We start from the raw sequence: 26,975 nt of genomic DNA on the forward strand, positions 1-26,975 counted from the left end.
TTCAGCTACATGTCTATTTTTTATTCAATATATTAAATATATTAATCAGAAAAGTCACATACTATAAATCCAGGAAAATACACAAATATAAATGTCAGAATCTGTCATTTGTCTTCCTCCTAGAATGAGTCTATGTACATGTGGAAGGAGGGCGGCAAGAGAGCAAGTAGGAGGCGGCTGGTGGGGGCCCATTCCTCCCTCCCAACCCCCACTCCCACCTCAACCTCTTCCTTCCTGTATTTACAGCAGCATTCGGCTTATTTACAGCATGGCGGTGTGTGTGTGTTAAAAACGGTTTATCTTACAAAAACATGAAGACCAGGGCTGGGCTCGGGGGGTAAGACAAAAAGTAAGGGTCACCCCTGTGAATGCATCCCTCTCCCCGAGGCCATGAGCTCCCTGCTGACCTCCCAGAGAACAAGGGGGAGGGGCAGCCAGTCTGCAGCTCAGGCCCAGGCCGGGGTGATGCTCCGGGGGTCCGTGGGCCATGGGCTAAAGGCACGTGGGGTGGCATTATGAGCGTGCACACTGAGTGCGCACATGTTCCCGGGCCAGGGTCAGAAGGGCAGAGTGTCCATAAAGATCTTGTCGACGATGGGTGGAGGGGGCACCAAGTCCTCCAGCTTGAGGTAGAAGATGCGCTGCAAGCCCTGGGTGCACAGGGTCCGCAGCTCGGGCAGCTTGCCCAGCAGGCGTGACAGGCAGCTGGCCGGCTGGGGCTCACCCGCCTCGGCCGAGACGTGCTCCTTCAGGCAGCTGGCAATGCGGTTCTGCAGCTCCTCTACCCGGCGAGGCTCCTGCAGCCCGTGCCGGTCTGCGGCAGAGGGGGGGCAAGGTGTGGGGTTAGACGCCCTGCCCGGAACCGGACGACCCTCTCCCCCCTGCAGAGTTGGCTGCCCCCAGGTCTCTGGAGCTGCTGCTACTGATCATCTCCCATGCCCCCTCTGCACCCCACGCAAGCAGAGGAGCCCCACTAGAAGCCCAGCAAGGCAGCAATGCTCATCATCCTCATCTTCCAAGGGACAAAGTGAGGCCCAGAGAGGTTACAAGACTTGCCTAAGGTCACAAAAAGGAAATAAAACCTTAAGCAGGTTTCACTGACTAGCCCGGTATTGTTTTTTTGGTTTCTGGTTCCCCCCATCCCAGATGGTAAAGAATCCGCCTGCAATGCAGGAGACCGGAGTTTGATCCCTGTGTCAGGAAGATCCCCTGGAGAAGGGAACGGCTACCCATTCCAGTATTCTTGCCTGGAAAATTCCATGGACAGAGGAGCTTGGCAGGCTACAGTCCATGGGGTTGCAAAGAGCTGGACATGACTAAGCGACTAACACCCCAGACTACTGTGAGAAACCCTGGGTTTGTGTAGCAGCATTACAGATGTCACCTCCAGAGAAAGCAGGCCTCAAAACCCAGTGCTCTTTCTGTAGCCGAAAGTACCTCTGATTCTGTCCTACAGTTTTTTGGTCCTATGTAGCCTTGTGAAACTTAACTTAAATCCACCTTGCAACGCAGGGGACAGGGGTTTGCTCCCTGGTAGGGGAACCAAGATCCCGCATGCCTCAACTATCAAGGCCCATGTGCTCTGTAGCTCATGTACCATAACTAGAGAGTCTTTGCACCACAACAAAAGATCCCGGAGAGAAAGAGATGGGGCAGATTCTGGTGCTTTAACAAATAAAGACCTGAAAGCCTACACATTTAATGCCAAAAACTCCTATCTTGCAGAATTACATTTACATATTCACATGAAGTACACAACCAGCAGAGCTAATCAGTGCTGTTAGCAGTCAAGATGGTAGCTACCCTTCGGGCAGCTAATGACTAAAAAGCAGGCACAAGGAAGGGCTCTGAGGTACTGGTCATGGCTGTTTCTTTTTTTAAATATAACTTTATTTATTTATTTGTTGTTGGCTGTGCTGGGTCTCTGTTGCTCCGTGGGCCTTCTCCAGTTGCAACGAGCAGGGGCTACTCTCTAGTTACGGTGCACAGGTTTCTCATTGTAGGTCTTGTCTTATTTGGAGTACAAGCTTTAGAGCAGGAGGGTTTCAACAGTTGCAGCTCATGAGCTTCAACAGTTGTGATTCCTGGGCTCTAAAGCACAGGCTCAGTAGTTAAGGCACACGCGCGTAGGCGTAGGTGTTCCGCAGCATGTGGGACTCTCCCAGATCAGGGATTGAACCCGTGTCTCCTGCGTTGGCAGGTGGATTCTCTACCACTGAGGCACCAGGGAAGCCCCATGTCTGTTTCTTGACCTGTGTGTTGTTTGTGTGCGTACATTGTGTGATAATTTCCATGCAACATGATTCAGTAAGATTTAAAAAAAACAAACTTTAGGTCACACCTGACACCTACACAGTTAGGACCTTGAGTAGTCTGGGCTCCGTCAGAGGCTGATGGTTTGCCGTCAGCCACAGCTAGGCCTGAAACCCGGCTCTGCCAACCACCAACTGCACTGCCCTGAGCCACGTCTGCCCTCTCTGCATCTTGTCACCCTCACTCCACAATGCAGGGGGCCCAGGAAACACCAGATGCTGGTACATCCAGAGCCAGGCCCTCAGGCCCTCCCCATCTCCCTGGGTCTGGGGACCGGCCTCCCACCTGTGATGAGGACAAGCGCGGAGAGGCAGGCGAAGGCAGGGATGTCTACCACCAAGCTGTGCAGGGAGCGAGAGAAGGCCAAGATGCTGTCGATCCAGTCCCCGAAGCCACGGGCACATTGCAGGCGGTGCAGCACCAGGCCTGAGCAGAAGATGAGCTTCCCCTCGGCTGGTTTAGACCTGGCAGGTTGGGTGCAGACAGCCGTTAGAGGGGCTGGAGGGCAGGGCGCCGGCCAAGGGCTGAGCACACAGTGGGACACTCACCGGTAGGCCAGACGGAGGATAAAGAGCTCCAAAAAGGCAGACTCCAGCAGCAGGTCCTGGTCTCCGGGAGACAGTTCAGCAAAGCCAGGGATTTTCTCGGCCCACTTGCGGATCACCTCCAGGGAACCCGAGAGCAGGTCGTAGAACTGCTGCACGTCCCCAGCATCCTCTTTCCCGAAGTGGGGCAGCGCCAGCTCCTGGAACTGGCAGGTGGTCCAACGGGGTCAGACCCCAGAAAGCGCCCCACACTCAGGCGGCCGCGTACAGCCGCGTCACGCTCCGGGATGCCAGATCCCAAGGGTGAGAACGGAGCCGAGATCCCGCCCACACTTGCTTGCCAACTCTTGCCTATTAACCCAGAGCCGAGGCTGCTGGAAGAAGCACATTTTTTTCTAATTGGCCACTGCCCAGAGGGGTACATTTTTCCATCTGGTCAGCCTAGAGGGGCCAATCCTCTTTTCAGTCTGTGGAACTGGGGGCTGGGCGGGTAGCTTTTCTCATATATAGGAAGTGCCGAATGTGGGCTGGGCAGGGCCTCACCTTGGAGTAGTCCAGTTTAGAAGTGCTGGGCCCTGAGTCCAGGTGCGCCCGGACCAGGGAGGTGAGTAGGTGGGCTGGGGAGGTTTCTGGGGGCTGCTTGGGCTTTGAAGGGAGCCGACCCCGCCGTCCTTTCAGGCTGTCTGTCCGGACAACTACAGAGAAAAGGGCTGGAGTGAGGCAGGGAGAAAGGGGCCCAGGGAAGGGACTCCCAGCCCAAGCTGTGCACCCCGGTGCTAGAAGCACACCCAAGTATGAGGAGCTAGAGCCCCCGAGAACCCAGGGGACCCTGCAACGATCTCCGCTCTCACAAGGCAGGCAGGTGGACTGGAGGCGGGGGAGGACAGAAGGCCCAGGCACACCCTCCCCTGTGGCCCACCAGGACAGATGTCTGGGGCAGAGGGGGGGGCATCTGCGTGCCCCACCCTGCTCTGGCCCACCTCTGTCCCTCGGGGCCTGTCCCAACCACCCACCTTCCTTCACCATGCCCACGGCCAGGCACTTCTGGAAGCGGCAGAACTGGCAGCGGTTTCGCCGCCTCTTGTCCACAGGGCAGTCCTTGTTAGCCAGGCAGATGTACTTGGCATTTTTCTGCACTGTGCGCTGGGGGGGGGCAACACGGAACAGGCTGTCAGAGCGTGGGGTGGGGTGGGGTGGGGGGGCCAGGGGAGGGGACGGTCCAGATCCTACTGCCATCGCAGACAAAAGCACTCTCTGTTCACAACTATTTTTCTAACATTTGGGTGGCAGGGGAGGATAAGATGGATGGGTTGGGGGAGGAAGAAAAAAAGTCTTGGGGACACTGGCGGAGGGTTCAGCCATATCCTCAGGACGCAGGATGAGGGGCGAGGGGCTCCCCAGCAGCCCAGACACTGACACTTCTTAACATGCCTGTGTCCGCCTGCCCCTTCCCTGAGGCAGACACGAGAGGGCTGAGGGGCCGGGGGTGGGGCCGGGCAGGGAGGCAGGCACCCAGCGCTGGGACAAACACACAGCCTGTTCCCAAGTCCACCCCCAGCCCTCCAGCACCAAGCCCTCTCCTCGGACCCTTTCATCTCGTGCCAGGAACAGGAGTGCCTGGGCCCCCCCTTCCCACCAGGACCTTGAGTAGGGGGAGGCCAGACAGAGGAAAACCAGAGGCTGGCCACAGAAACTCCCCCTCCTGGGTAACCCCGCAGCCTGCACCCTCTGCCCCACTCTTACCCCTCCCTCCATCTCTCCCCCACCCCAGTGTCAGCATGAAAGGTCCCAGGTCCCTGCTCCTAGGATGGCAGCCCACCGGGCCAAGCATGCCCTCTTCCTAAAGAGCAGACCTGTTGGAAAGAGAACCCAAGTGAAGCCATCACAAAGCCTGCTGGGGTGAGAGAGCCTGCCCCACTTCTCATAAAAAGCTACACCCAGGGCAGCCCAGTACCTTGAAGAAGCCTTTGCAGCCCTCACAGGTGCGGACACCATAATGCTGGCAGGAAGCATTGTCCCCACACACAGCACAGCGGCCCTCGCTTCCACCCGGAGCCCCACTCCGGGCCTTGGCAGAGGTCACGGGTGCGTCCAGCCTCCCTGAGCCATCAAGGTGGGGAGAAGTGGGCACCAGGCCTGGGAACGCTGTTGGCATGGAATAGCTCTCTCCCTCCCCCAGCTGGTGGGCGGCCTGTGAGGGGAACAGCTTCAGGGGGCTTGGTGCCAGGCTGGGACTGGGGCCGGGGGGAGGGCTGAAGGAAAAGAAGGCCGGTGGCTGGGGGTGCCCAGAAGCCTTGGGCAGCTGCTCTGTCCATGCCCGCAGGCCTTCATAAGTCTGGCTTGGCGAGAAGGGGCCGAAGGAGCCATCCCAGGGAGAGAGCTGGGGCGGCTGGAAGCTGGGCGTGGATGGTGACGGTGCAGAGCAGGGACTGCCATAGTAGTCAGAGCCGCTGGAGGACAGGGTCTCGTCCAGGGGGCCACTCAGCGTGCCAGGGTAGCAGCCGTACACCTGGAAGTCCTCGAACTTGAAGGAAGCAGAGGCTGGGGAGGTGGCTGACGATGAGGATGTGGAGGAGGCTGAGGAGGAGGCCGAGGAGCACGGCTGGGCCGTGCCCGGCAGTTGGTAGAGGAAGGTGTCAAACTCCCCTGTGTAGCCGTCCATGAAGGTGCTGAAGCTGGGCAAGGCAGTAGGGAGAGCGGGGGCCGCCTCGGGGCTGGCCAGGTCCATGGTGGGCTTGCTGAGCTCGGGGGTCAGGAGGTCGCCTGCCAGGTGGTCACGGGGTCCTGGGCTCGGTGCTGGTGTCCCATACTGGGCTTGGATACAGGGCATCTCTGGAGAGGGAAGAGACCAAAGTTGGGGGGAGGGGGAAGTCAGTAAGAGAGGCCTGAAGCCTGATCTCTAGGTACAGGTCCCTGAGCAGCCAGGAGGCAGGACTCCCAGCCAGGCATGGGACACTGAGGCGCTAGGGCCACGGCCCACAACAGAACCCAGGAATCCTGGCACCTGGCCTGGGCACCATCTCAGCGTCTATGTCACAAAGTCCCCGGGCAAGGGTGGGCTCAAGTCGGAAGGCCAACCACACCCCGGGCAGCCTGGGAACCCCAGGGAGGGCATGTAGCCAGCATTTCTCTGCTGGAACAGGGGAAAGCTGTGTTCGTCCAGCCCCCTGCTTCTCCCTAACTGGGTAAGGCGCGGGTGGGGGCTGGAAGAAGGGTGGGTGGGAGAGGCAGCCAGGCAAAGCCAGAGCCCAGTCCTGGGAGCAGATATGCCATTCCTCCAACCTGGCACTTCTGGGAATATTCCCAGGCGTGGCTCAGCCTCTGCAAAACCCCACCTCTTCTCCCCCCACAGTGCCTGAGCTGATGAACAACATCCTGCAAATGGAAGAGGAGCTGAGAGTGAAGGCCCAGTTGCCTATGAAAGCAGCCTAGACAGCAATTAGCCTGTCCCTACCGCCATCCCCAACCCCACCCTCACCCTACATACTGAGCAAAGGCTGTAGATCCCACACGCACCCTAGTCCTGCCATCTGGGGATGGGCACCCACTCTACATTGCCTGTGATGCTCCCAGAAGCAAAGAAGAAAGGAGCTCGGCCTCCTTCCCCAGTACCCCAAGGGATCAGGTAACCGGGCTCCAGACCTTTAAAGGCCATATGCTAGAAAGGAGAGTGTGGTGGGGAGAGCAGCCCCTGGACTTCGAGTCCTGAAAAGGAACTTCTCTGCTTTCCCGCAGCATCTCCCCCTATTATTTTTACGAGAGCACTCAGAGTCTAGCAGACTACTTGAGGGGCTGTGTAGGGCAGAGGAGAAGCCTGCTGGGGGTGATGGAAGTCTGGGTCCCTCCACTAAACAGTTCTGTGCCCTGAAGAACCCAGGAGCTCAGACAAAGGGGATTTACACCCCCTCAAATCTGGAGGAATCTGAAGGAGCAGACAGAATCATTCGGGGGGAATCTTTAAGTTCACAGACAAGTCAAAAGCTAACGCAGAGAGGAGGCTCTCATCCTACTTGCTTGCTTTGTCTCCGTGACCCTGGCCTCATCAGTCAGGGAGGAAGGCTGGGGAAGAAAGCAAGCTGAAACAGGGAGTGCCATAATCAAAGGGGACAGCAGAAGGGGGCAAAAGCTGGCATTACCTCCTGGCCAAGAGCCTGGGGAGTTCTCCCGTAATAGGCTTTCTCCCGCCTTCTTGGGCCCTGGACAGGGCAGCTCCACCCCTGTCCTGACACTCCCACAACCAACCCAGACAAGAGCCCTTAGACACTCTGGCCTCACCAACCAGCGGCGCCCATCCATAGGCATAAAGTACCTGCAAGAGCAAAGGCTGGCCCCGTCTGTCCGCGCTACGACAGCCTGGCAGGGAAGGCTCTGGGGTGGAGTGTAAGAGGCAGCAGCTACGAAGGACTGGGCTGGGCACTCCAGCCTTATTCAAATCCCGTTTCTCCACTTGGAAGTCCCACATCCGGATCAACCCCCACCAATCTACCCCCACTCCTGCCTTCACGCAGGTACTCAATCACACAAGATATGGACCTCCATCCAGCCTTTGGCAGGGACACAAGGCGAAGGAAGAGGCGGGGTTGAAGGAAGGAGCAAGGAGAATCCGGCTACAGGCAGGTCTTGGCAACAATGTGGTTTGCACCTGTTGTGCTAAACAAGCCTCAGGCTGCACCCTACCTGTCTGATCCGACAGAGATTGGGGAGAGGGATCCTCCAGGTGGTACCCCACCGGAGACTCCAACATCAACTTCAATCAAGGATCCCCAAGGACGAAGCTTTCCACCTCTCTCTCTCACACACACACAGATTCAAGCTACGTTAAAAAGCAATCTTCCCTATGCTTCCAGAGACTGTGCTCTGCCGTAAGAAGCCTCTTTTATTCCAACACACAGCAGCACCCCCTCCACAGTTCAGTCGCCAATGTTAAGCTATTTGCTTGGACAATCCAGACCTCTCCTAAGATAGTTCAGGCAGAAACTTCCAACCGGGGAACCCTAGAAACTAACCCACAGCATTAAGAATAAGTGTTAAGAAAACAACTAGGGGTATAGGAGTGAGCTGACAAGCTAAGAGACCCTTTTGGAAATCCAATCCTGGAAGGAGTCAGATCCCAGCAGCCCCAAACTCTGTGCACCTTTCCCTGCACTGTACTGAGACCCCCAGCAGCAACTAACTCCTGGGCGCCCTGTGCCAACTAAGGGACCTGGGGAGACTGAACTCTAGACAGCCTCCTACTGAACGAGTCCCCACTGCAGGCACCAACTGAACTCTGTGGCTTCCACCTTGCACAGACCCCCGCCTCCCCAACACACACACACACAGCACCCAGTAGACTCCAGTCCCATCTGGGTTTTTATCCCGTTCCAACCCCTAACCCCCAAGCCAGGGTTGCAGCCTATACTCGCCCTCCTTCATGCTAACCCCAAAACATTCGGTTCTCGAAAACACTCATCTCCTTCATACAACATCCCCCCGCCCCTCCCCGCCACAAAACCAAAACGGAGAGCCCCGCTGAGATGCACACTTTCCAGGGGGCACCTACCCGGCTGGCTTCTGCTCCCCCTGCCCGGACCGGGACCGGCGCTCCAAGTCGCAGCCTGGTCCCGCGTACGCTCCCGCTGTCTTGCACACTCCCCCAACTTTCGCAGCCTCCACTACTGGGACTCCCGGCCGCGCCGGACCCTGCTCTTAAGCGCTCCATGACGCACGGGGAGGGGCGGGGGCGCCACTGACGCACGCGGCCCGGCGAGCTTTGGCCATACAAGGGCGCGGGGGGCGGCGCGGTTCCGGCGGGAGGCGGCCAGAGGGAGGCGCGGGGCCGGGGAGCCCGAGGGGGCGGGGCGAGAGGGGGGGCCTGGAATGTCTGTGCGCGTGACGCACGCGGGGTTCCATTGACGCAGGGAGCGCGGATTGTTTGATCTATAAATAGCCCCCTCGCGCCCGCTGCGCCGGCTAAAAATAGCAGCTCGCGGACTCGCAAGGCTCCGCTGGCCGGCCCCAAGACCCCGGTCCCCGGAGCAGAAAACAGGCCCAAGGGCCAGAGCCCGAGAAGAGGGCGCTCTAGCTCCGAGGCCGCGGGGCTTCCCCGGCTTCACCCTCCGGGTGCTCCTGGGAGCCACGACTGCGCCTGGCTCCGCCTCTGCACCTTCCCCAGCCTTCCCTGCTGGCTTGGGGTGCCACTGCCCGGCTGGGCGGCCCCGGGCAGGCCTTGGGCTGAGCAACTCAGGGACGCGTTCCGGGGGAACCAGCAGGGTCTCAGGTTGAGAGGTTGGCCAGGGACGTCTGACACCACCCACCACACAGATACACTCCCTTCTAGGGACATCAGACACCACAGCACCCCACCATCACACAGACACACTTACTCCCTACTCCCTCCCCCCAATTTCTTATGCAAAGTATCTTCTAGAGGGCAGGGATTCGCCAGGCCCGAGACAGGCCAATGCTGTGCTTCACAGCTGAACGAGATTTCTCACCACTCTCCTCTCTCTAATTGGGAAATTACCGAATTTCAGAACCGGGTGGAGCCTGAGAAATGTTATCGAATTTGTGCCGACTCTTCCCCATTTTATAAATAAAAGGGCTCAGAGAAACAATGACACTTGCTCAAGGTCACAGAGCAAGGTGGTGGCACACTGGGGTGGAGCCTGCCTACATCTCTAGGGGATCCCTTCCTCCCACCTCACCTCCAGCACCTGCAGGCAGTGTGTCTTTCATGTACACCAGGGCACAGGCCAGGCTGCAGGTGGCTGGAGCCTTCTCTAGATGGGGCTGTCACCCCTCACCTCCCTGGGGTGCCCCAAGTCTGGAGAGCCAACACCTTCAGTAAGACAGGAAGATAAAAAGGCTAATATTTAGGAGAAGGAGCCCCTTCCCTCCCCCTGTCCACACTGAGCCTGTGACCAAGGACGCCACTCTCGCTTCCCCTGGTCACCCCGCGGCACTTCCCTCTACCCTTGAGGCACTTCCTGCTCCTCACTTCCATTCTCACCTCCCTCTCAGGTTTCCCACACTCTGCTCTCCAACATCACCCATTCTCTTCCATCTGCTGTCTCTGCACTCCTTGCCCACCACCAATCTCTGCTTTTGAAGCCTCATGCGCTACTTTTCACTTTCTTCTGAAATCATATTTTGAATTTGGAACCAAAATCCAGAATCTTGGCTCCTCTGTTCCTTTTGCAGCCATGGCCCGTGCCTCGCTGGCATCTGAAGGCACCAGAGCATCTGAGTGAAGCCAGTGACTTGCCCTTCTCCCTGCCCACACCCACCAAGAACCTGCCCCTTCACCATCTGTCTCCTCTTCACACCCTACAGTCCACGACAGATGGAGCAGGCTCCATGTAGTAACATCAGTATCTTTCAGTCAGAACCTAGCATAGCTCCCTCATCACAGCATACGCTCTCAACACAGACAGGCCTTTGTTAAATGGTCTTCCAAACACCCTTCAAGGCCACCTTCATGAAGGTAAAGTGTGGACAGGATGATCTTTAACCAAAGTTTTGTTTTTGTCTTAGGCTTTTGCATTGAGATATTACTTGGGAAAAACACGAATTCCACAGCTTAAACCTGCTTTGAAACCACTAATATAATTCATGTGTTCCCATTTTGCAGATTAGGACCCAAGGGCGCCCAGAAGAGCTGCACCTTGCTCAGAAGCACAGGCAAGTCTGGGCTGGTGAAACCAATCCAGTCATGTCACAGGCTGGTTTCCCCACCTAGCCCCCCTCCCCACCCACCCCAGCAGGGCCTTCCTCAGAAAAGAAAACAATTCTAGTATGGTAGCAAAAGTTGATTACTTTTGGTCAATGTTCTTCCCTCCAAACCTCACCACCAAAACACAAAACAAAAACAGGTGTATTAGCTGCAGCCTTAACGTCTCTTTGAAAGCTGAATCAGCAGCCTTGAGCCCTATTCACCCCACCACTTTCCATTTGTAAAAAGCAACACAGACCTTCCCTACTTTCCCTACATGGGAAAGTCGACCCAGGAGCCTCAGGGAACTCAAGCGTGGTAAGCAGCAGTCCAGGTTCCGAGCCTACATCTCCACATCTAAGCATCTAGCCTCCAGAGCTGTGCCAGCAGCCCAGGCCCCACCTGGTTTGGAGACAGTAATCTTGCTGTCCCAAAGGCAGAGGGTGGGAGAGGCAAGAGCAGCTGCCACCTGGCCATGCTTGTGGAGGCAGGGGATGCTGGGGTCTCAGAACACATTACACTCTGAAAATAAGTAAGGAGAAAAGGCCAGAGTCCTTCTATAGGAACACAGCCAGGAGCACCTAGCCAAAGCAAAAGGGAGAGGGACTGGGGGTCCTTGAGCTTCATCCCTGCCGGCCAGATGCCCTCCAGGGAGGGTGGCCTTGGGCTCCAAATCCAGAGACTCTTAGTAGAATCCAACTAAGGCGGAACTCTTGAAAAGGCGTAACAGATGCAAACTTTGGGAGGCCTAGAGCATAAGCTGGTCCAAGGCCAGATGGAGACTCCAAGGGACCTGACTAAGTCCAGCCATTAAGATAAGCAAGGTCAGAGTGAACAGCTCATTGTAGGGGAAATAAGGAGTGGAAAGGGACAGGTAATAACCATGGGAGGAGAGGTATCCACAACTTTGAAGTGAGGACCAGAAAGTAAGGCAGGGCCAGGATAACACGGGAAGGGCAGGGGAAGATGTCATGCTGGAGACCAGAGAGAGCTGCCCAAGGTCAGGTGCCCACAGCCCGGCACAAGCGCCGTGCCACCAGCACCGGGCCCCCCACTGCCCCAGTACAAAGACCTTGGGCTTCAACTTTCCCACCACCCACTGGGCACATTGTTCCTTCTACTCTAATCCCACCGACCTTCTAAGACTTCAGCTCATGCCACCCTCCTGGATCAGCCTGACTTGTAATAATAAGTACCTTCTCACCAGAAGATTTGGGGGTGTGAGGAGTAGGGAATACCAGTGAAGGGTCAGACCTTGGCTTAGGACACTGCACGGATTCTTCCATTTCACCCTCTCCCTAATCTTCTAGGAATCAGGACTTCCCTGGTGGCTCAGACGTTAAAGTGTCTGTCTGCAACGTGGGAGACCTGGGTTCAATCCCTGGGTTGGGAAGATCCCTTGGAGAAGGAAATGGCAATCCACTCCAGTACTCTTGCCTGGGAATTACCACCTGCATTTTATAAATGAGGAGATGGAGGCTTAGTGGCCAGGAATCAGAACCCCCACCCACCCCCACCCCTGCTAACTCCCAGCTCTATGCTGGACCCACTGCCCTCAACTCTGAACTCCAGAGCTGTGGCTTCTGACCCCGTGAGCCATGAGTCTCATAAGTCTAACCACAGAGCCAGGTACACACATGGCCTGCAAACTGAAAACAGCAGTGCCTACGAGGAGGTCTCTGCAGGAAACTGGAGGCATCCCAGTTCCTGGTCTGAATGATGGTCACCTGGGTGTCTTCACTATGAAAAAGTCATTAAACTATACACTCTCAAGATTTCACATCTATGGTTTGTGTGCTTTTTTGTATGTATGTTATACTCTCAGAAATAAAGTGTTTATTTACAAAATGTGCTCAGTTGTGTCTGACTCTTTGTGACCCCATGGACTGTAACCTGCCAGGCTCCTCTGTCCATAGAATTCTCCAGGCAAGAATACTGGAGTGGGTTGCCATGCCCTCCTCCATGCAATCTTCCCAACCCAGGGATAGAACCCAGGTCTCCTACATTGCAGGCATATTCTTTACCATCTGATCCACCAGGGAGGCCCAAATAATCATGTCTAAATGGGAGAGATACATCGATTCAAATGGATGCAGATGCTGCTGGCATTTACTGAAATCACAGAGAAACAGGGGTTGTTTCTCATGTATTTGTTCTATCAACACAGACTTAGCATAGCTACGGTTAGGAGAGCCCACAGTATCTAGCACGAGAAAGATCTCTCCCAGTGTTTTCTGAATCGCTCAGCTAGGCCCTGGTCCCTGCTTGTCAAATCCTTTGCGGCCCACAGACTTATGTGCTCAGACCATCCCTCCCTGCAACCAACGTGTGAACATGAAAGCAAGGCCCTGTCTCCCCTACCTTGGCAGGAGGCATCCTCAAACAGTACGTAGCCCAGGGCAGGCCCCAGTGGGCAGCCAGAGTGCACCATCGTCCCTTAGTCAAGACAGTGGGGGAACAGGAGATGGAGGAAGTGGAACTGCACTGCCCCTTTCCCACACTGCCCCCCCTCCCAACACACACGCAGTCAGGCTGGCTCCCACCCCTGCTGAGCAAAGGGCAGGAACTTGTCCTACTTTCACCAAGACCATCCCCACCCATGGGCCTCCACACCCTTCCCGGGGGGTGGGCAGAAGGAGTGAGCTTTGCCTCCTCCCCACCCCCTACCCCGAGCTTCCCCTCCTGAGCCCCAGGACCCATCACCAGGCCTGACCCAGCCACTTCCTCTTCCTGCCCCAGCATCAAGTAGGGGGATTTGCTCTGTGGGCAGGGAAGCGCTGCCTACTGCCCCAAGGGGCTGCCACGGACGGTTCTGGGAACTGGGGATGTGGGGTAAGGCCCAGGCCTGATCTCCTGGCCCTGGCCCAGGCCCTGCCATGACCAGGCGTGTTGTTCCCTATGGGAAAACTGGCTCCCAAGGACACACAGGTCAGCCACCGCTCTCCACATCTCACCCAGCCCCCAACAGGGCAAAAGATACAGGAACTCTCAGATGCATCTTTGACCAGGAGCCAACAAGCCTGGTGTGTGACCCGGGCCAGTCCCTTGCCCTCTCCCAGAGCGTTTCCTCATCTGCCCAATGCTGACAACATCACAAGTGCTGGTGCTGTAAGAATTCACTGACAGAAGGGGGAGGCTCCACAGTGAAATGGGAGCGTTGTCTGGGGACCTGGGCTCTAGAGCAGGATCCTGTGGCAAGCCCAGAAAGGAGACACCAGGGCCATCAGCTCGACTAGGGGGCCCCGCACCCTTCTCCTCCAAGAATCGGAGACAAACAGTACCCCTGCCCTGCCTCTCCCCTCCAGGGCTGAGTAAAAGGAAATGAGAGTATGTCCAGAGATGGAGCTCCACCCAGCACCAGGAAAATTCCAGACTGCATGCAGCAAGTGCTCAATTGATACTCTGAAGATAGCTGGTTAATTAAGGAGATCAGATCTCTCTCCACAGAGGTCATTTTCAGTCAAGTAATTTCTCCACCCTCAGCCCCCTCTCAGGCCAGAAGGAATCAACATACAGCATAAAAGAACAAGACCAGCCTTCAGGAAGAACATCCAGACAGAACTGAAAAACACAGACAAGATCACGGAGTTCCTTGGGAAAAGCTGGCCCACGCCTCATTTGCACCCTCCTCAGTTCTCCTTCCATCCCCTCAGGTTGCTCAGATCCTGGCCAGCTCCTCTCTCCCCCACCCTTGGAGGGTCTCCCACCACCTTGCAGAACATCAACAACCCACCAAGTTCTCCTGCCCCTGCCCAAGGTCTCCACCCAGCCTCCTTGGGCAAAATTTCAAATTCCAAAATAAAAACCCTCTGATAACGAGTCCCAGCCGGAAAGACTGATGCATTTTCCTATTGTTAAAGTATTTTTAGTCACAGGCTCTGGATTCGTTTAGAGACTCACGTTCAGAAAGGGAAAAAAAATTTTTTTTTCGAGAACCAAGAAGGAGAGCACGGAGCCTCCCACGTAAGAAGCTCCGCTTGTTCCACGCCGGCCCAAGCCCCTGGCCTGGCTCCCGGGGAACGTGTTTGTGGCAAGCTGGTTGGCAGCTCCTCCAAGCCTTGCTCCAGCCCTGCTTCTCAGGCACCCAAGCAGCCGGGAAGCCAGGCTAGGAGGGCAGGGCAAGGGCCGAGGGCTCAGAGACATCAGTCTATGGGTTCAGATCCCAAGTCCCAACCAGCGAGGGGGCCGGGGGCCTTACCCAGGGACCAGTGCTGAGGGACCTGCCTGATAACCAGCTCTCTCCAGAATCCCTCCCCAGCCTGAGCAGACCAGTGCCCTATCCAGGCCGGGTCAACAGGAGAGGAGGACTGAAGAGCCTGTTGCAGATCTCTGAGGAAGGAGACTTCCACCTCTCCTGGTTCTCAACCACAATGTGGTCCAAGTCCCACCATCCCAGGGCCGTCAAGCTTTCACTCTCATTCCTTGAGAGGACTGACCACCCTTGTTTCCCCCTCCAGCCCTCCTCTTGAGGCCAAAGAAACCACAACTCAGACAGTCATGATGAAAAGAGATCCAAATGGCCCAGCCCCAGCGCCTTGGGTTTGCCATTCCTAAGACTCACCAGCTTCCTCCACACGACCTGCTTTGATTTTCAGAGGTCGTGGACAACTGCACCGAGGGAGACTCCCAGGGCTGGTTGGGACCTCTTCCTGGTGGCCTTGAGGAGCCCTGCGGGAAGAAACGTGACCGCCCAGTCAGCCTGTCCTGCCGGCCGCGGCCGTGCACCAGCTGAGTGGGCTTAGGACGCGGAGCGGCCTCCACGGCAGCGTGTTCTCCTCTGTTTATATAGCTGAAACCAGAGCCGGCCTCTGGGGACGGGGGAGCTGCCTCGGAGCCCTCTTGGCTGAGGCCTGACTTTGGCCCGGGTCAGCGAGAGCCCAAAATAGTCAGCTGACGGGAGCCCCGGCGTGAGCGTGACCCTGGGCCCATGCCCGGGCCTGGCAGACAGGTGCCCACGTCACAAGACCAGCAGCTCTAGTGCTCATGGGGCCCCCCTGGCAGCCCCTCAGGGTGCCCCTGGCGGCATATTTGGCATGGGAATTCCACCCAATCACCTCCCTCATCCAGACAACAGACTGAATGCGAGGAATTCTGCCCACAGGAGCCACTGTGTACCCAGAGGGAAGGCCGGGCACTCAGGAAGCCAAGTCAGAGCTGAGGGCGGAGGTGGGGGCTGAGCGGAGGGAAAGTCACCCGGCCCGCTGCTGTCATCTTCACTCACGCGCTTCCCGCATCCAGACCTCCGGCTGACCAGGAACACCTGCCTCATCCATTTACAGTGACTCCTCTGCCCGCCCCGGGCGAGGTCGGTGGCCCAGCACCTGCTGCCATCAGGGGGCCAGGTGCACGCCCAGCCCAGCCCCCAGCACAGGAGGCCCTGCTTCCCAGGGCTGTCCCTCCTTCTCTGCAGGCTTGGAGGGCTAGACACCCTGTCCTCTGCACCCCAGCCACCTTTCTAGACTCTCTGGACCCTGAACACCAACGCCACATGAGGCAACAGTGTTTGGGGTTCCAGCAGGGATACTGAGCCAGCTCCCAGTTCACCCGGGAGGGTCTCTCAGAGATGGCTGAGAGGGGGCTGCTGCTCAGAGATGGCCCTCAGTTCTGGGGAAGGAAAAAGAGAATCCCAGGGTCCCTGTCCAGGGCACCAAGCTGAACTCCAGCTCTCTCGGGTAAAGGTGTAATCAGGACTCTGGTAGCCCTGGCCTCACCCCATCAACTTCCTGGAACCAGGCACATGCTGCCCTGGCAGCCGTCACTCCCCACAACCCCAAGACACCCAGGCCCAGAGGCCCCCCAAGCCTGTCCTGCTAGGAAAGCCAGGCTTCCCCCTTCCCCACCCCCGCACTACCCCCACTACCAAAGAAATCAGATCTCCCCGTGCCTAGCAGCGCCGCCTACTACCTCTGCAGGGCTTCCCTCTCCATCCCCCAAACCACATCCGCTTCAGGCAGCTCCTACACCCACCTTGGCCCCCCAGCTACCTACTCAGGAGGCCCCAGGGGCATACAAAGGGCAACGGCAGGGCACTTACCACTCTGGGTGGACCGATGGAACTTAAGCAACAGTTGACCATCCCTAGGACCTTTGGGGCCTGGCAGAAGGGGCCAATACCAGGGAGGGGCTGGGGCTGGCCTCTGTCCATGGCGGAGGCCTACAGAGGGAATCGTGTGAGAGAGGAGAAATCAGCCGGCAGGGCCATTCTCTGGAGACAGTGCAGCCAGAAACAGACATGGGGACAGAGGCAGGACCCAGGCCGCGACGGAGGACAGGCCAGCCCAAGGTGCCCCGAGCTGGGCATCAGAGGTTGGCGGCCCACACCCCAAGCGAACAGCACTCGGGAACGTGGCATGTGGCCAGGAGCTGCTGACGGTGTCTGGAGCATCTCCAGGCCCTGGAGCAGCCCCTCAACCTTACACCCCACTCCTGGGTGCAGCAGCAGGTGGTACGTCAACCCAGCTTTCAGCTCCTTGATGTACACAAAAGGACAGCTGGAGGTAGAGAAAAGGGAGCTACTGCGAGGACAGAGCAGAACACCTCTCTCTCCTTAATGGACTCCAACTTGGTCCCCAAAGCTTCACAGGCCCCCACAAGGCAAGGGCTCCATGCTCCTAGCTCTAGGAGGCCCAGCCTTCTCATCTGAGCAATGGGGACTTTCAGGAAGTCTTCTGTGAGGGGAGTCCAGTCACAAAACAGGAAGATCCAGCTTAGGGAAGAGTGGTGAAGAGCATGGATCCCTGCATCAGTGTTGCCTGGGTTCAAATCCTGGCTCCTTCATTTGTAACCTTGGGCAAGTTACATAACTTCTCTGTTCTTCATCTGTGAAAATGACTATCTGTAATTGACGTTTCTAAAATTAACAACCGTAAGGTTATCAGCAGGTTTACAATGATTTCGCATGCAAAGGACTTAGTGCCGGATACACATAGGTGCTACTATTATTGGGAGGAACAGAATGAAGACACATAAAAGCTAACCCCAGACCCTGGTCCCTATTCCAAGCCCCTTCTGTGAACCTGGGATCTACTTCCAACACCAGATGTGCATGCCATTCCTCCAAACTCTTCAAGTTCTCCCCCGATCCTGCTGGTGCCAGAGCCTTGAGCCAGGGCAACCCAGACCCCACTTCTTACCTACCCTTTTCCTCCCTTTAACCAGCCCTCTCCTTTCCTGACTGGGCCCCAAGGTGAGGGCAGGACCAGTCAAGGTGGGATCTTCCCTAGTTATCAGGCTGCCCTTCAGGCCGAGATGAAGTCTAGGAAAAGAGAAGTAGATGCTCCCAGGGTGGGTGGTAGAGGAAATGAGGAGGAAGTCCCAGAGGGTAGGTGACAGCCCCTTTACCCTTCTAACTTCTGTCCTGGGGTCCATAGGCTAAGGGGCATTCCTCTGGCCCAAAGCACCCAGACTCTCCTCTTACAGGGCTACCAGCACTTCCAATGACCCTAGGCATACAATGGGGAGCAGGGCATGAAGAAGAGGAAGGCAGTCTGGATGAGTCAGAGGGCTTCCAACCCCAAACAGAAGGCAAAGTTCAGTTCAGTTCAGTCGCTCAGTCATGTCCGACTCTTTGCAGCCCCATGGACTGCACCACACCAGGCCTCCCAGTCCATCGCCAATTCCTGCAGTTTACTCAAACTCATGTCCATTGAGTAGGTGATGCCATCCAACCATCTTGCCCAGCATCAGGGTCTTTTCCAATGAGTCAGTTCCTTGCATCAGATGGCCAAAGTATTGGAGTTTCAGCTTCAGCATCAGTCCTTCCAATGAATATTCAGGACTGATTTCTTTTAGGATGGACTGGTTGGATCTCCTTGCAGTCCAAGGGACTCTCAAGAGTCTTCTCCAACACCACAGTTCAAAAGCATCAACTTTTCGGTGCTCAGCTTTCTTTACAGTCCAACTCTCACATCCATACATGATACATACAAGGAAAAACCATAGCCTTGACTAGATGGACCTTTGTTGGCAAAATACTGTCTTTGCTTTTTAATATGCTGTCTAGGTTGGTCATAACTTTTCTTCCAGGGAGTAAGCGTCTTTTAATTTCATGGCTGCAATCACATCTGCAGTGATTTTGGAGCCCCAAAAATAGTCTGTCACTGTTTTCACTGTTTCCCCATCTATTTGCCATGAAGTGATGGGACTGGATGCCATGATTTTAGTTTTCTGAATGTTGAACATTAAGCCAACTTTTTCACTCTCCTCTTTCACTTTCATCAAGAGGCTCTTTAGTTCTTCTGCACTTTCCGCCATAAGGGTGGTATCATCTGCATATCTGAGGTTATTGATATTTCTCCTGGCAATCTTGATTCCAGCTTGTGCTTCATCCGGCCCAGTGTTTCTCATGATGCACTCTGCATAGAAGTTAAATAAGCAGGGTGACAATATACAGCCTTGACGTACTCCTTTTCCTATTTGGAACCAGTCTGTTGTTCCATGTCCAGTTCTAACTGTTGCTTCCTGACCTGCATACAGATTTCTCAAGGGGCAGGTCAAGTGGTCTGATATTCCCATCTCTTTCAGAATTTTCCAGAGTTTGCGGTGATCCACACAGTCAAAGGTTTTATCATAATCAGTAAAGCAGAAATAAATGTTTTTCTGGAGCTCTCTTGCTTTTTCGATGATCCAACAGATGTTGGCAATTTGATCTCTGGCTCCTCTGCCTTCTCTAAAACCAGCTTGAACATCTGGAAGTTCACAGTTCACGTACTGTTGAAGCCTGGCTTGGAGAATTTTGAGCATTACTTTGCTAGAGTGTGAGATGAGTGCAATTGTGTGGTAGTCTGAACATTCTTTGGTGTTGCCTTTCTTTGGAACTGGCATGAAAACTGACCTTTTCCAGTATTGTGGCCTCTGCAGAGTTTTCCAGATTTGCTGGCATATTGAATGCAGCACTTTCACAGCATCATCTTTTAGGATTTGAAATAATTCAACTGGAATGCCATCACCTCCACTAGCTTTGTTCATAGTGATGCTTCCTAAGGCCCACTTGACTTCACATTCCAGGATGTCTGGCTCTAGGTGAGTGATCACACCATTGTGATTATCTGGGTCATGAAGATTTTTTTGTATAGTTCTTCTGCGTATTCTTGCCACCTCTTCTTAATATCTTCTGCTTCTGTTAGGTCCATACCATATCTGTCCTTTATTGAGCCCGTCTTTGCATGAAATGGTCCCTTGGTAGCTCTAATTTTCTTGAAGAGATCTCCAGTCTTTCCCATTCTATTGTTTCCCTCTATTTCTTTGCACTGATCACTGAGGAAGTCTTTCTTATCTCTCCTTGCTATTCTTTGGAATTCTGCATTCAAATGGGTATATCTTTCCTTTTCTCCTTTGCTTTTAGCTTCTCTTCTTTTCACAGCTATTTGTAAGGCCTCCTCAGACAGCCATTTTGCCTTTTTGCATTTCTTTTTCTTGGGGATGGTCTTGATCCCTGTCTCCTGTACAACGTCACGAACCTCCGTCCATAGTTCATCAGGCACTCTGTCTATCAGATCTAATCCCTTGAGTCTATTTCTCACTTCCACTGTATAATTGTAAGGGCAAAACCAAAACAGAAGGCAAAAGCAGGCTGCAAACCTGGCCCAGCCCATGCCCTACACCTGCATCCCAGAATGACACTGTCATCTTCCCATACCCCAGAAACGGTCTGCAGTCAGGCCCTAGCCCTCCGGCTCCCACCAACTTTCCCTTTTCTCCCTTCCAGCCCACAGCTGAGGAGTAAGGGAGGCCAAACACCTTCTATCACAGTCAAGCCCAACCTGAGCGCCCGGGTTTTCCCCACTTATATCTGAGAACAGGGGCCAGAGTCAGAGATCCAGTTGGTTCCCCAGAAAGTGATTCAAAACATCTTAGAGCGGGTATCTGATCTTATCTCCAGTCCCACATCCACAGTCCCTCCACAAGCATTTACTGAGGGCCTACTGTGAACCAAATCGTGAACCACGAACACTGGGAGATCCAAGGAGCAAACCGAGACCTGTGGGCCCTAGGAGGTTACAGTGGGGGAATGAATCAAGGTCAGTCACAATCAGCACTGTGCAGAGGACAAACTGAGGGCTGAGTGGGCTTAGAGGAGGAGAAAGTGACTCCCTCCCTAGAGAAATGGGACCATCAGCCCAGACTTCAGTCCCCAGCTCCAGCGCCCACTCCCCCCTGTGCTCCAGCCTCATGGGCTCTGTTTCCCCACTCAGAGCCTGTGCACTGGCTGTTTCCTCTGCCAGGAAAGTCACTGCCTGTGATGTCTGTATGGCCAGTTCCTTCTCATCAATCAGGTTGGTGAACCCATTTCACCTCCACTCCCACCCTGCAGCGTTAATCTGTTTTTATCATCTCCATAGGACTAATGCCATTCGTTTACACGTGTGTCCCAGTGACTGCAGAGTTCAGTGCCTAAACCTGAGCTCAGCACTAACAGGTGCTCAGTAAGTACTGGTGGAACGTGGGAGAGGGGGACTCAACACATGCCTGCAACAGAACTGGGCTGGGAGGAGGGTTGACACTGCAGTTAAGGAGGTGTCCCTTCTATCTGGGGGCATACCCAAAGCCTGAGGGTGTTTCCTTATGTTGAGTCACAATGGAGTCCAGCCCCCAGCCCTGGATCCCAGTCCTACATAGCTAAGCCCATCTGATAACTCATCCTCCCTCCTATGGCATATTTGAGACTTTTCTTATCTAAACTCCTTGCAACAGGACATGAATGACAGACCCTTTGTAGCCCTGGTGGCTTCCTGATAGCATAAACTCTGCATTGGCTAATGTCCCCACCCAGAAGTAGATATATTACTCTTATCAACAATACCAACAGCAGTTCATATTTGTTGAACACCAAGAAACTTCCCTGGTGGCTCAGACAGTAAAGAATCTGCCTGCAATGCAGGAGGCCCCGGTTAATCCCAGGGTCAGGAAGATCCCCTGGAGAAGGGAATGGCAACCCACTCTAGTATTCTTGCCTTGAGAATTCCGTGGACAAAGAAGTCTGGTGGGCTACAGTCCATAGGATTGCAAAGAGTCAGAGGCACTGAGCATTAGTCGCTTTCCCTTTCACTTTTTTTTGATGTGTTAAACACATCACTAAGCACTTTACACCCATGTACTCTTTTTAACCTCACACTATGAGGAAGCAATTATTATTAACATTTTAACAAGGAGGAAACTAAGGCACAGAAATGTTAAGCAACCTGCCCAAGGTCACCCAGCTAGTTAAGTGACAAAGCCAGAATTAGAACCTGGGCATCCCCCTTCCCTCCCTGGACCCGTTTGGTGGGCACAGAGCAGTTTGATAGCCAACACCAGAGAGCAAGTGGGAAGCTCTGGGGCCTGGGTTGCTAGGCTAAACTTCTCAGCTAATTTTCTAAACTCCAGCACAGGCCTTAAAATTAACAATCAGTCACATTCATCCTGTTGGGCTTGGTCCATCCTTCCCCCTGTCTGCCATCGCTTGGAATCTTGGCTTTATTGTACTATACACTTGTCATTGTTCCACTCAGCTCTTGGTCAATACCAAGAGTTGGCTGGCTTCCCTTTCAAGTCTTCATCCAAGTCACTTGGAGCAAGAGGGTTTAGGAACATGTCTGAAGCCACCACTGAAACCTCCCACCAGGCTCTTATCAACCCCCTACCCCACCAGCACGCTTTGGGCATAACTTGTGAACCCACCTACCTCTTCCTTCCCAGCCTTCCTTTTCCCAGCACACCCCCCAACCCAAATTTATATTTCGTTGGAAACCACCGTAAATGCCACTTTTGTAGCATTTCTAATCCCAGGTCCGTTCCTGACTCCACGAGACCCTCTCCAGGCTGTTTCTCTGCTGTGACCCACGAAGGGGTTGCAGTGAGCCACTGGGGTCCTTTCCCGGCTCGGCGTCCTGGCAGCCGAGCTCTCGGACTGAACTCCTGGAACCCGTTCCCTGCAGCCAACGGGTAAATGGAAGGAATTTCTCCGGCCTGGACACCTCCAGCACCCCTCGCGGGCCAAACCCCACCCTTGGCGGGCTGGTGTGAGAAAGCGCTGGCCGTCTCACTCGGGGGCTGACTCGGAGCTAGCTGGTTCCTCCCGGAATCCAGTCCCTGACCCCCACCACCCTCATCACCCTGGTCTCCAAGCGGGACTCCCAGCGCGGCCCCGGGCACCCGACGCGCACCCATGCAGACCCATCTCTTCCCGGGCCTCTCCCGGGACCCCCGTGCCTCCTCCCCGGCCCCCTCACCTGGCCTGGCTCGCCCTGCTGGCCTCTCCGCCCCCGCCTTCCGGGGTCGCGCCCCCACCAGCGAGGAGCGGCTCAGCAGCGCGGGGGCGCCCATGGCCCGGGCGGCAGGGGGTCGCGGGCACGGCGCGCGGGCCCCCACGGTGCTGCCGCCGCCTAGCGCTCCTGCCGCCGCGGCCCCGTGCCCCCAGCCCTCGGGCAGCCCCCCGCCCTGCAGTTCCGGCCGCAGCCGCGCCCCCCGCCCCCGCAGCCCGCGGCCGCCCGCGCCGCCGTCCCAGCCCTGGGCGCGCCTCCCCCGGCGGGCGGGCAGGCGGGGGACCGTGACGCGCGCCCATTGACGTCTCCGGAATCCCGGCGGCGCGGCCGACGCAGCCTCATCAATGGGGCTAAAAATAGCGGCGCCCGGAATAGCCGCGAGCGCCCCGCCCCGCGGGCCCCCCTCCCCAACCCTCGCTGCACACCCCATTACATAATCCGCCTGGCTGTGGCCGGGGTTGGGGGAGCTGTTTTTCAGGTGAAGCGTCTGTGGCCTTGCTAACACCTTCCGACAGAGGCTGCAAACCTAGAGCTGACTTCTAAGTAAATTTACCCGGGGCTTCCCCGAGGAAGAGGTGGAAAAAATGAGGCCCAGAGAGGCTCAGCAGTGGTCCAAAGTCACACAGCAATTAGACTGCTTCGATAGGACAGGACCCCGGCCCTCTGAACCGCGGACACCCCCACCAGCCTCGCTTGGCCTACATGCCACCACAAGGGCAAGGGGCCCGGCCAGCAGGGTGTCCAGCATTCACACAAGAAGGCGGCTTAGAGAAAGAGCACTTGCTGGAAAGATGAAATTTCTCTTGGAGAGAAGCATTTCCGGAGGCAGCTCCTCCCATACTGCTGTGTGACCTAGGGCAAGTCACTTCACCTCTCAGCCTGTTTCTTTACCTATAAAACAAGGATGATACTATTATCATTCTTTTCTGGGTATCAGGAGTCAGGAGGACTGAACAACTGTGGGACTGCCTTGTACACAGCAGGTCCTTATAGTGACTTTCTCCTTGCTTTCCTCTAGGAACTTGACTTTCCCATTCCACAGAATTGCTTAGTGCAAGAGGTGCTTAGCGCAAGAGATACTTATGCAGAGGCCCCTGCAGTGGCCAGGAGGCCCTGAGTGGCCCACTCTCTTCTCCCCAGTAAGAACCTTCCTGGGGTGAGAGTCTTGGAAGGTTTCTCTTTCCCACGTGATTGGTACACTCTTTGGAAATGGGAGAACTATACTTGTCTGGAGCAAATCAATCCTTGTCTCCCAACAGCAGCGCACTTCGGAGGGGCTGGTTCAGGGAGACAGGCCAAGGCCGATGCAGTGGGGCTGGGGTTATGGTGTCTACTCCAGTGCTGCTAAGCAGGCAAGGCCCTGGGAGACACTTATCAGGCAGAACCAGACCTGGGCTCTGTGGTCACAGCCACCAGCCCGTACTCATGTTTGGAGCCCACTTAAATTATCAGCATGCTAGTCAACCCAGCATTCAGGCCAGCCCCACGCAGCAAAGAATCTCTTCTGCATTCAAAACTCTCCAGAAGAGGCCCCACGCGTGCTCCCCCACCCCCCAGCCCTCATTCCGGGGCCACATTCCTCTCCCCACCTCCTGCCCACCCCCAGAAATCCTTTCCTGGACCTGTCCTAAACTCCTGCTGCACTCACAAGTCTCTTTTCCTCCTTTTGAAAATGATCCCAAGGATCTCTGGTTTGTCGCAAAATCACTTTCTCAGAAACTTTATGTTTCTTTCCCAGATTCAAATACTAGGCCAAGATGGAGATAAAGAAACCAATTCTTCAAAAATGCAAGGTGTGGGGGGGGGAGGCTATCAGTCTATTTTTTTCCTTCCCCCTTCCCCTCTCCTCTCCTTCCTACCCCAGGAGTTCCTTCCAAATGGGCTTTTTAAAGAAGCCACTACCCCCCACCTCCTCTTTTTCTTTTTCCAGAATTCTAACTTTTGAAATACATTTTAAAAATATTTGCCTGTGTAGGAGAAATACATTTATTTGGACAGGAAGAATAAAATTTTTTAAAAGTCTGAGTTACCACTTTTTCCATGAAGAATTCCAGCCCACAGAGGTCTCTCCCTTCTATAAATACTTTAGCACAACTTGGCTTTATTACATACTCTCCTGTTTTATAATGAAATAAAAATATATTAAAATATGTAATGCTAAAACACACATGCCCATGTCACTTGTGGTGGCTGACTGAGGTGGCTGAAGGAACATAGGTTCGAGAGGCCTGGGACTGACCCTGGTCCCCACTATTACCAACTATGTGACTTCAGGGCAATTACTTACCTTCTCTGGCCTTCCGTTTCTTCATTGGAAACACAAGGATGACAACATACCGATCTCACAGAGTTGTCATGAAGAGTGCATCTTTAATAGTACGGATAGAAAAATGCAGCAACAAGTCTGGGACTCAGTAGAAAACCTGCCATTTCCACACAAAAGAACTTGGGTTAAGGCAGGGCTGGGGACTTCATCTTCAAGCTGCACATCCAAAGTACTCACCCTGGCTTTTCCAGATAGTATGTTTATCTGGAGGCTTGAGCTGCACAGATGAGGGTGATGTCACCTCATGATGTCACGACAGATGTCCAGCAAATTTCAATCCTCTTGTCTCCTTGACCCAGTTAGCCAGTGGCCAAGCCAGGGCGACAGCCCCCATCTTCCATCTCCCAGACCAGTACTCAAATTTGTATGCACCATCTTGCTCCTTTTCTTCGTAAGTTAGGCTCTCCTCTTTCTACACAAGTTTCAGGAACTACCACAGACCACACACTGCAGACGGGAAAACTGCAGGGGAAAACTGAGGGGAGAGAAGGGCAATTCTTTGCACAGCTCAGGAGATAGGACTAGAGGGGAAAACAGACCCCATCCAGTGCTGTCCCACATAATGGGAAATTCCTAAGGGAGAAGGACAAGCTCTTGCCACAGAAAGCTGGGGAGGCAGGACACAAGACAGCTCCCTGCCAGAAGAGAATATGGGCACAGCGTGAAGGGACAGACAGGACCAGGTAAGGCAGAGAGAAGGAAGAGTATTCCATAGAGGACAAAGATTGATCACAAAGTTCACAGGTATGGGGTGGGGACAGGGTAGAGATCTTGGGGGCATAAAGCCCCAGGACTCAGGACAGTCAAACCCTTAGTGGTGTTCCCCATATGCCCTTCCATCTCAAAAGTAGCAGAACCCAGTAACCCAACTCTGCCCAGTCAGACAGACACCATTCCACCTTACCTCCACCCTGACCCACTGGGGGTGGGGGTAAAAGGATGTCCAGGGGGTGCCCCAGACCATTTGGGCCCTGAAGGGGCTCCCCTGTCCAGGTCCCAGCCCTCAATGAGGAGAGGGGCTGTGGAGGGGATTCCCTTCGTGGTTCCCTTCCTCACTCTGAGGATGGAGAAATACCAGGCCGGGGTCCCCCCACCCCTTCCCCACGTTTAGGAGCAATTAAAGGGCAAAAAATGGGGACACAAAGACCAGGCCTTTCAGGGGCTGTCCCAGGGATCATGGCTTTCCACGGGTGACCTAGATGGGAGTACATGCTCTGAACGACATAAGGAGGAGGAGGTGCCCTGCTGGGTGCTTTTAAAAGTGTCTCCACATTTGCTCTTCCCTAGTTGCCATGGAAGGCCGTCAGGGCCAACAGGAAACAGTGGCCAAAGTCACCAGGCTGGAAGTGACAGAGCTGGAATTAATACCAAGATTTCCCCTAAATCCAAGCCAGGCTCTTTATTATTAAAAACAAACAAATCCTCTGTAACTTATTTTTTAAATTACAAAATCAAACAAGCTCGTTGTAAACAAATGCAAAACGTTACAAAACTGCGTGATGATTTACGAAGTGAGAGACCGGTAATCTATTCCCAGAGGAGTCGAGTTTGGTAATCCTCTGCTGCCTGCTTCCAGATTTCTCTCCACGTTGCCAGAGATCAGATCTGGCCCAGCAGGCCCTCCCAGAGGGGCCGGGACCGGAACGCCGGGCCGGGACCGGAACGCCAGGCCCGAAGGAATAGGGCCGGGCTCCGCTGCAGCGTTGCGGCCTCGGCTGTGCCCCACGCCGTGTTCCCGGGGGCGGCCGTAATGCCCCGCGCCAGGCCGGGTTGGGTCGGGTGGGGCCCGGGGAAGCCGCTACGTCACCAAGCGGACCGGAGGGAGTCCGCGCCGGGTCCAGCCAGGATTCCATTAC

The 26,975-nt window shown here is 55.1% G+C and overlaps 1 protein-coding gene across 6 annotated transcripts; it reads right to left on the reverse strand.

Annotated features, from left to right (window-relative positions):
- Positions 1 to 26,975, reverse strand: NR4A1 (nuclear receptor subfamily 4 group A member 1). Of its 6 annotated transcripts, none has more exons than XM_042246696.1 (9): positions 25,081 to 26,975; positions 16,586 to 16,705; positions 15,113 to 15,219; positions 4,813 to 5,690; positions 3,872 to 4,001; positions 3,402 to 3,553; positions 2,862 to 3,064; positions 2,599 to 2,777; positions 1 to 814 (listed from the first exon to the last, which is right to left on the reverse strand). In XM_042246696.1, exons 4-9 carry the CDS (start codon positions 5,686 to 5,688, stop codon positions 558 to 560), a joined length of 1,797 nt encoding a protein of 598 aa, XP_042102630.1. In that variant the 5' UTR covers positions 5,689 to 5,690; positions 15,113 to 15,219; positions 16,586 to 16,705; positions 25,081 to 26,975; the 3' UTR covers positions 1 to 557. The 6 variants fall into 6 exon arrangements, with proteins under 6 accessions (XP_042102630.1, XP_027823096.1, XP_027823095.1 ...); XM_027967295.3 differs by lacking the exon at positions 25,081 to 26,975 and adding an exon at positions 22,761 to 22,953; XM_027967294.2 differs by lacking the exon at positions 16,586 to 16,705.

Source organism: Ovis aries, chromosome 3 (assembly GCF_016772045.2).
Source record: "Ovis aries strain OAR_USU_Benz2616 breed Rambouillet chromosome 3, ARS-UI_Ramb_v3.0, whole genome shotgun sequence".
Classification (NCBI taxonomy): Eukaryota; Metazoa; Chordata; class Mammalia; order Artiodactyla; family Bovidae; genus Ovis; species Ovis aries.

What these genes read in the sequence shown, in the direction of transcription:
- NR4A1 (XM_027967294.2), bottom strand. Translation starts at nt 5,688, where the DNA reads ATGCCCTGTATCCAAGCCCAGTATGGGACACCAGCACCGAGCCCAGGA. An exon ending in CGTGGGCATGGTGAAGGAAG is followed by an intron (nt 3,554 to 3,871) that starts GTGGGTGGTTGG and finishes TTTTCTCTGTAG; the next exon opens with TTGTCCGGACAGACAGCCTG. An exon ending in ATCCTCCGTCTGGCCTACCG is followed by an intron (nt 2,778 to 2,861) that starts GTGAGTGTCCCA and finishes CCAACCTGCCAG; the next exon opens with GTCTAAACCAGCCGAGGGGA.